General features: G+C 62.5%; 1 protein-coding gene and 1 non-coding gene across 2 annotated transcripts; one reads left to right on the top strand and one right to left on the bottom strand.

Annotated features, from left to right (window-relative positions):
* Window positions 1-296: 296 nt before the first annotated feature.
* LOC114215779 (small nucleolar RNA SNORD60) lies at window positions 297-379 on the top strand. Its single transcript, XR_003610626.1, has one exon. It is a non-coding gene; the product is annotated as a small nucleolar RNA SNORD60 (small nucleolar RNA).
* A 676-nt stretch (window positions 380-1,055) lies between these two features.
* Window positions 1,056-6,867, bottom strand: RAB26 (RAB26, member RAS oncogene family). The gene is made up of 9 exons (XM_028111829.2): window positions 6,676-6,867; window positions 5,505-5,615; window positions 3,083-3,124; window positions 2,932-2,998; window positions 2,729-2,781; window positions 2,347-2,412; window positions 2,194-2,250; window positions 2,017-2,093; window positions 1,056-1,910 (listed from the first exon to the last, which is right to left on the bottom strand). Exons 1-9 carry the CDS (start codon window positions 6,865-6,867, stop codon window positions 1,808-1,810), a joined length of 768 nt encoding a protein of 255 aa, XP_027967630.1. The 3' UTR covers window positions 1,056-1,807.
* Window positions 6,868-8,700: the final 1,833 nt, after the last annotated feature.

Here is an 8,700-nt window from a genome sequence, read left to right as displayed (position 1 = left end):
AAAAGCTTGAGCCTCGCGCCCTTCATTCTTTTGGAATCGAGTGCGGATCTGGGGTTTTTGCTTTTGCTGGTGCTATACGCCAAGGTCATGGGCGCAGTGGGCCCCGAGTGGGTTTGAGGGGGTCCCCCAAGTCTGCAGGCCGGCCTGGCCCTCTTCCGCCTCGGTGTTGTTCACGTTTTTTGCTCCGCTCTCCCCACCCCCACCCCCCCGTTCGGTCGGAGAAGTCCGAACCTCCAGACCTCCCATCTCCCGGCAGGTAAGGCTGGGCCGGGCCTCCTCTCCCCTAGGCAGCTTCGAGCCTGTGATGAGTTGCTTTTATTTCTGACACCTCGTATGAAAACTGCTCATGCAGTCTGATTATTTTGCAAGACTGAGGCTTCAAGGTGCGCCCCCGTGACGGGGGCGGCTGGGTGCGAAACCATATTGCCCGAAATGGGAGTGGGCTTCTGTCTACATTGTGGTGCTGTCTGCCTTCCAGGGCGGTGGGTGACCCGGCCAGAGGCCGTGAACGTGAGTCGACGTCAGCCCGGAGGCCTGGTGGTAAGGCGGGAGCCCGTGTTTGTCTGGGAAGCGCTGAGCAATAAAGCAAAAGTGGTGAGTTGATTGGAACGCAGGTGTCTTTCTTTTAACGCGTGACTGCATCCCATAGGACCCCACGGGAGCACTGGCTCATCCCCGGGTAGTCTTGGGGCACTGCAGAGGAAGATGGATGTTCGTACAGTGACTTCCCCACTGTTGGAACTGCCTTCTTCATATTTCCCTATAAGGCCAAAAATACTGGGGGTTTTTGGCCTGTGCCTTGGGTAGGTCAGGAACTCTTAATTCTTCACTAGCGGGCCATGGAGCACTGTTTTTTATTCCATTGTGTCTTGTGGGAGGAGTGGACATGAATCACCTAGGCTCCCCCGTGCTCCCTAGACACCACTGGGGTTCCAAGCAACCTAGTTACAGCACGGGGGGCGGGTGCCACCCTCTGAGTGTTAAAAGATGATCCATACTTTGCCGAGGGGTCCAAAGGGGGATTTCTTTGAACAGAAAAGAGAGGCAGTCCAGAAAACACAACTTTATTCACTAGGACTGAAAACAAAGGCTCTTAATCTAAAGACGGACTTCAAGATTTGAGTACGTAGAGTGTACTACCAGCCCCCTGGCTTGACCTCACTAAGCACGGGCCTCGGTGGGGCTGGCAGTTCCAGTTTCCCTGACATTTCTGTGATTTCCCACATGCTGTTCGTCTCTTACAAAGCCACAACCTTGGCATCCTCCAAGGTAGCATGAAAGGAAGACCCTGTTGATGCTGGAACCAGAGTCTCCTAGCGTGTGAGCTGGGAGCAGGTGGCTCTGATCCTTGGGGCACAAATGCATGGTATGGTTGGCGGTGAAGTCCTAGGTCCCAGGCACGGGCAGGAGTCCTGCCTTTCCCTGCCTGGGCAGCGTGTGCAGGTGAAGACATGGTTTTCTCTTAAGGGGTCAGGCACTGTACATGTGCTGCTGGTACCGCGGCCCAGCTTCCAAGCTGGGCGTGTCCAGGAGGGGGCAGCAGAGCACCCCCCATGGGCTGTACATTGTGAGGTGCTCCCTCCTGTACTGAAGACCCTTGCTTTTCTGTCAAGGCCCTCAGGCAGCAGCAGGTGAAGGGGGGGTGCAGACCCACTGGCTCCTTGAAGCCTGTTGGGCCTGAGGTTGTGGGAAAGGCAAGGCTCCATCTGGGAGTTCCAGGATTGGACACCCTGGGATTGACTTCAGGGTGACTAAATCCGGGAGTCCCTGTAAAGCCTCTGTCCGGCCTTGCAGGGCCCTCCCAGGTTCAGGGTGTGCAGCAGGAGGCTCCTCGGCCCTCCCTCTTGACATAGTCGTGCAGCCTGAAGCGGGGTTCACTGGGGGCCTTCGTGGAGCGCTGCTTCAACTCCCTGTGGGGCAGGGGTGACCATGGAACAAAGTGGCTTCTACCCCAGCAAGGAGATTCAGACTCCAGGTCTGGGGGTGGGGGTCTTCCTGGTGACTGCCAGGACTTACTTTGCAATGGCTGTGAAGGCCAAGTCCACGTTGAGGCCTGTCTTGGCGCTGGTCTCCATGAAGGGCAGCCCGTACTCCTGCAAACAGCTGTTGGCAGCCAGGTGGCAGCCTGGTGGGGATAGCCCGAGTCCCACAACCCCAGGGACACCCCTGGCCACCCACCCTACCCTGGCTCACCTTGGCCAGCTTCTCCCCATCCTCCCGCTTGACCGCACGCTCCTGGGCAGAGTCCACCTGGCACAGGGGTCTTGGTGAGAGCTGGCCCAGGGCTTGCCCGCTCCCTCGCCCCTCTGTAGAGCCAGGGAAGAGAAGGGGGGCTGGGGCGCTCACCTTGTTCCCCAGCAGCATAAGCACCACGTCATGCTGGGCATACTCCTGGATCTCGGTCAGCCAGGCCTGTAGGGGAGAAGCTGAGACCAGCCTAGAGGCTGGCACTCCTGCGCACCCCTTGTCCCTCCAGACCACACGGCACAGACGGCCTGTGTGGCTCTGGCTAACTGGAGGGACCCAGAAATAGTGGTCCCCGTGCCAGGTGGAGTACCTTATGCAAGGTGTTGGACCGAGCTGGAAGGTCCCCAGACCCCATCCAGCTCACAGGCAACCTGAGCCACCAGAGGGGCCGCCCTTCCCTGCTGTCCTCCGTGGGGTCCTCCGACCTCTGGGGCCCTAACACCCCATGGCCTGTCCCACCACCAGGAAGGAAACCACTGACCTGGATATTGTCAAAGGACGCCTTGTTGGTGACATCATAGAGCAGCAGCAGCGCTGGGGGCAGAGAGCCAGTGAGGACAGCTTCCTGGCGCCCACACCCTCGTGCAGCACAGCCTCCAGGCTGCCTGCCATGCTCACTCCCAGGGCACCCACAGAGCGCAGCCTCCGCTTCCTGGGGCTGGCATCCTGCGCCCACAAGCTCACCATGGGCGTCGCGGTAGTAAGCGTGGGTGACGCTGCGGAACCGCTCCTGGCCAGCCGTGTCCCAGATCTGCAGCGACAGGTACAGCCCGGGAGTCAGGGCTGCCAGTCCCTTCCCCTCACCTCCCCCGCCCCCCCCGCCCCCACCTCTTACCTGCAGCTTCACCTTCATGCCATCCACATCCAGAACTTTGTTCTGAAAGACAACCAGCCAGCTCCACTGAGCCCAGCGGCTAGGACAGTGCTGCCCCCTAGTGGGGGGCTCCTGCAATGCAGGCCAGGACCGAGCCTGAGCTTGTGCGGCCCCTGGCACGCCCCCAAATTCACTCTTACCCTGTCTGCCCCTCAGCTGGCTGGGTTCTGTCCCCGATGCCCACCTCCTGGTTCTCCTCGTCTGACCACTTCGCCTCCCTGTACCTGCAGGTAACCTTTCACCTCAAACCCAAGTCCTGGGATGCACCCAGCTCTCCCCACCCCCGTGCCTCCTGCACCTCCCCCTGGTGAGCCCCACCTGGTGATGATGCCCAGGCCCCTCTCCCACTCAGATGGCCATCCTCATGGACTTGCAGGTTGCTGCCCTCCAAGGGCAGCTGTGTCCAGTTCTGGGCCATGTGTGCTCTTTCTCTGCCCACCCGAGAGGCCTGGCACACAGCCCCACTGCCCTCAAAGGCCCTTTGCCACCACCCGGCCCAGTCAGTCACCGAGTCCTGTTGCTCCAGCCCTCCCTCCTCCTCCCTGCCCTGCCCCAGCACCTCTCCAGCCCAGACCTGCCGCCCTGCCTCCCCCTGGCGCCTAACCCTAGTCAGCTTCCCTGCACCTCCTTGCCAACTCAGGTTCACCATGCACATCTCTCCCTGTACCCTCGCAGACCATGGAGGCCCTGCCCCAGCCCCTCTGACGGGCCATCAGCTCCTCACAGCTCTACACGTGATGCTCCTTTTGCCCAGAGCCACCCGCGTGACTTCTGTGAAGTTATCGTGGTGTAACCCCAGGCCCATTACTAACATTCTGTGCCTCAGTTTCCCCATCCACAAAGGGAGATAACCAGGGTGCCCATCACATGGCTGCTTCAATGGCTTTATGAGCTACTACGTGCAAAGCACTGAGAACTGTATCTGGCCCAGAGTGAGAGCGAAATGCTTGCTCCAATTTAAAAGCCTCCCTTCTTCCTGCTGGGACAACAGCTCCCTGAGGACCGGACCCAGTGCAGTAACCACAGACCCTGAATTCGGCCTGGTACACAGTGGGTGCTCATTGACTGTTGCTGGTAATGGTCACCTGGCAGGCCCTCCCCGCTCAGGACTAGTGGCAGGGAGGGGCCCAACCCCACGGCTCCCATCTGCTGGGGTGGGGGTTGGGGGCCTGGTAGCCTCAGGCCCTGGCAGCTGGGACCACACCGCCTCCCTCTTCCCCAAGCTCCTGCTGTCAGGGTGCTTCTGGGTCTCCCAGGAACCAATGGTACAGCCATCTGCCAGGCTGAGAGGAGGCTGGAGAGGACACCCCGCCTTCACTGGCACCCTTGAACAGGGGTGTGAACCGAGCGGCCTCACCTCCCTTGCCACCTGCCCCAGAGCCAAGAGGGAGGTGAGAAGGGAAGGTGGGGCCAAAACAGGCAAAGGACGACCCGTCCAGGGTCTAAACTGTCCTTTTCTGGCACCTGAACACTTACTTCATCTCAGAAGACTTGAGGGGACCTGGACCCCCAAGCAGGGTAAATAATGGCTCCCTAGCCTGGAGGGAGCCCCCTTTCCCGTTCCCAGAATGGGCCTCCCTCCCAGCCTCCCGCCAACTGGGTCTAATTAAAGGGTGAGAAAAATGCAAATTTGGGATTTGTCTAGAACACACCAGCGCCTTGGCAAGGCACTCAGAATTTAGACTGGTGGGTAGAGGTGGGGGCGTGGCTGCTGTGGCCCTCATCATTCCCTGCTAACCCCACAGGCTATTAGGGTGCCAGGGGGGTGTGGGGAGCCCCCAAATCAGGTGCACTCCCCCCGTCCCAAAACCCCAGGGACACAGCCCTCCTGTTGGGGGCAATGTGGGAGGGGGCTCTGGCAGGGGGGAACAGCCAGGTGGGAGCATTTACTGTGAGCTCCCTCACCCAAGGGCAGGGACACCCCCCCCCAGCTCCCAGAGGGGGTGTATGCCACAGCCACTTCTCTCTTAGGTCTTCGGCAGGCTGCCTGGCACCTGTGTACCATGGGGCAGTGATGTTAGCCTCCCAAGGGAACATGGGCCTTGAGTTCCCTCTGATGGCCACCCCCTGGGGCACCCGGCCCACCCACCCTGAGGCACAGAATACAGCCCCAGGCATAGGAGTGCTACCCCTGCTTCAGTCACATGCAGCCATCACCTATCTCCAGGATCCTTAGGGTGTCAGGAGTTGGGCATTTTGGTCTTTAAGGCATACCCCCTCGACCACCCTGACCCTGAGTGCCAGGTGGTCCAGAAAGGAGGTGTCCAGGGCTAATGGGGAGCCAGCTGCCCAGGGGTGTTGTGAGAACTCCGTGAGCTGGTGCGGGGGGCCCAGGGCATGGCTGGGTCAGCTTAGTGCTGAGGACATCAGCCTCCCCTCTCACCCGGAAGTCGATGCCCACAGTGGAGATGAAGGTCCCTGCCAGGAAGGCCCCATCCTTGAAGCGCACGAGCAGGCAGGTCTTCCCCACGCCCGAGTCCCCCACCAGCATGACCTGGGGCGAACAGGAGGGTCCGAGGTGTTAGGGACAGAGGGGACCGAGGTGCAGGCCCACCCAGAGGGGTGTCTGGTCTTCCCTGAGCTGGCCTGGTCAGGAGTGGACGAACTGTCCCAGGCCTGCAGGTTCAGCAGGACCTGGGCAAGACAGGATAACTACGGTCCCTGCCGGCTGGACCTCCAGCTTCCACCTCCAGAAGGTCCGGTCCCCTTTCTCCTGAACAGTGGCCCATCTCACTTAATGGGGAGTGGAGGCAGCTGCCTCCATCCAGGGCCCTACCTAACCCCACCCCCAGACCCTGGACACCATGCCTGATCTGAAAGGGGAGCACTTGGGGCTTGGTGGGGAGTGGACTCTGGAGGTTGGTGGCTGGAGACCTTCTGGGGGGCCTGTGGGAGTCTCTGTGCCACGGGGCTTCTTCTAATCCCAGTAAGATTCCGGAGGAATTTGCCACATGAGGTCAAATCTTGGCCTGAGAAGGCCTAGGTCAGGTCTGGGGACCGGTAGGAGGCAATCAGGCCTCCCCCTCGTCCACCCCTCCCCCAGCCTGCTGTCAAAGGCTCCAAAACCCACAGTTGGAACAACCCCTCCACAATCCACAGGCTTCTGCCTAGGCCTGAAGGAGGCCCCAGTGTTCCCCACCCAACTGGTAAACCTCTTCTTAGTCTCCCCCTTCCCCCCCAAAAAGAGGAGACCCACAGACCCTGGGGGTGAGGGAAGGCAGCATATGGGAAATGGTGAGACTGGGGCCCGGGTGGGCGCGGGACCATTAGGGAGCGGGGACGGAGCACCTGCCAGGTTCGGGACCCCTTGTCCGGCCCTGCCAGCTGGGGCGTTAGGGGGCAAGCCTTGCCAGCTGTTGGGTATCTGAAATCCGGGTCTGACAGCTGTGTGTGTATGCGATGCGCGGTGCCCGCCGTGCCAGCCTCAGGGTGCCGCTCGGGCGGGCTTCCCGCCCAGGGTCCGCCGGGCCCTCCGTCCACTCCCGGACCCCTCCCCGCTCGGCTCGGGCCGAGCGCCACCTGCTGCGCTTGCATGGGGTGGGGGGCCGGCTCACCTTGAAGGTGACATCGTAGAAGTCGCCGCTGCCAAGCGAGGGCCTGCCCAGCTGCGGGGGCCCGTTGGGCCGCACCTGGGGGCCAGGGCGCGCAATCCCAGGGCGCGCCGGCCGGGACCCGTTGGCGGCGGGCAGCACGGAGGCAGCGGGCGCGCTGGCCCCCTTGCTCTTGGGGGTCTTCTTTCTGGACATGGCGGGCGGGCGCTCAGGGAGCTCCCGCTGCAGCCGCCGCGCCCCGGGCCGCCCTGCTCCCCGCGCTCGCGGAGCGCGACGCGGACCCGACCCCGTCCCGCTGTAGCGGCGGCGGCCGCATCCCCGGCGCCCCGCTCCCCGCCGCCCCGCCCCCGCGCCCCACAGCCGGCAGCCACTCAGGCCCGGCCTCCCGCCGCCGCAACCAATGGCCGCGCTGGGGCGTGGGCATGCAAATGAGCCGGCCGCCCGGGGGCGGGGTCACGAGGCCCGGGCACTGCCCTAGGTGCGCGAGCTGGGCGCGCTCTGCCGGGTGCGGGGAACTCCTGCCCTGTCCCAGGCCCCGCGACCCCGCTCCGTGGCCACCTCCGTGGGGCGGTGGGCCTGTCGCTTCCCCGCGCGCTGTACAACACCCCTCCCTGCTGCACTGCCCCTTGCCCAGTGACCCTCGCGAGATGGCCTCCGGGCCTGGGACCGGGGTGGGGGGGAGGGGGGGGTGGAGAGTGCCCCGAGAAGGGGGCGCTGAGGCAGTGGGACTGCATGGGTTGGACACCCTGGGTTTCTGTCCCTTCTCAGCCAGAGATGCCACCTGGCCTGCTGTGCCCCCCTCCCCTTAGGGCAGGCAAACAAACCCGGGCGCTCGGGGCACTCAGGGCTCAGCTGACAGCTGGTTACCAGCGGCAGGACAAGCTAGCACTTGAGAGCGGCAGGTCCCTCTCCCCCGCAGCTTCTGCCCGCTGGGCTGAAGCTCCAGGATCCTTGGGTAAAGGGAAATCCGAGTTACAGCTGCAGCAAGCCCTCTGAGTGGCCCCTCCCCTGGGGCTCTGCCCTCAGGGGTCCGGGAGAAGGAGGTGGCTAGCCCCTTGGCCTTCTGGTGCCAGGTTCTGGCCCCAAGGAGGCCCAGTGCTGACTGTCCCAACCCCATGCTAGTCCCCGGCAGACCAGTCTCCAGAGCCTGACACCTCCCCCTGGACTGTCTGTCTCCCCCCAGGATTCTCTGGGGTTTGAGCATAAGGCTGAGATGATCATGGGACCCCGGGAGTGGTGAGCCAAGAGGCCCCTCAGCTGGGGCTTGGGGGCAGCGAGTGTAGAAAGAAACGCAGTGCTTCTGGGATCAGCCTCTGCTCCTTACTCCTGTGGCAGTGGAGGCATGGCCTGGCCGTCCCCCAGGATGTGATAGCTGTCACATAGACCCTAGCGCCTTCGGAGGTCAGAGCCCTCCCTGCTCCCAGTTCCCAGAGCCCAAATAATGATAACGGACAGAAGCTGCCTCTAGGGCTCAGCGGTCTGGGAAAACACAGGGATGCCCCAAGAGGCTCTGGCAGGGCCCTGCATGGGAGCGGCTGTGGGAAGCTGCCTTGTATTGAGTGTCCTTGTGTGGCAGTCATAAGCATCCTCGAAACTATCCTGTGAGGTGGGTAGTGCTAGGATCCCCAGTGATCAGGTGGGAAAACTGAGGCCCAGAGAGGGGACAAGAGCTGTCCAAGGTCACCAGGCTAGAAAGTGGCAGAGCCAGGATTTGTACCTGGGAACTCTGACTCCAGAGAACATAAACTGTCCCATGGCAGTGCTGGTCCAGGAGTCCTCGGGGAGACCCGTCCCTCAAGGCCCTATCAGAGCTGGGGGACAAACCTGAGGAAGCCCTCTGAGGGCCCCTTGGCCTCCTTTCTTGTCTCGCTCCTCGGGACCCCTGCTTCTTCCGGCGCAATGCCCAGGTGTGTGGATTGAGGGGCTTGGGGTGGGGATGTTGAGCTCCCACTGCTGGGGCCCTGGGGACTCCAGGTGTCCTATGCTCCACGAGGCCAATTTCAGGGTGGCTGGCCCAGGCTCTCAGCC

Source organism: Eumetopias jubatus, unplaced genomic scaffold (assembly GCF_037043125.1).
Source record: "Eumetopias jubatus isolate StellerSeaLion01/CBP00866 unplaced genomic scaffold, mEumJub1_p1.0 scaffold_12, whole genome shotgun sequence".
Lineage (NCBI taxonomy): Eukaryota > Metazoa > Chordata > Mammalia > Carnivora > Otariidae > Eumetopias > Eumetopias jubatus.
This window is presented reverse-complemented; position numbering and strand designations above follow the sequence as displayed.

Bases quoted from the DNA above. Each gene is read 5' to 3' on its own strand.
- RAB26 (XM_028111829.2), bottom strand. From the start codon at position 6,867: ATGTCCAGAAAGAAGACCCCCAAGAGCAAGGGGGCCAGCGCGCCCGCT. The intron at 5,616-6,675 runs GTGAGCCGGCCC...TGTTCGCCCCAG, and splicing joins TCTACGATGTCACCTTCAAG to GTCATGCTGGTGGGGGACTC. The intron at 2,999-3,082 runs GTAAGAGGTGGG...CTGTCGCTGCAG, and splicing joins GCATGAAGGTGAAGCTGCAG to ATCTGGGACACGGCTGGCCA.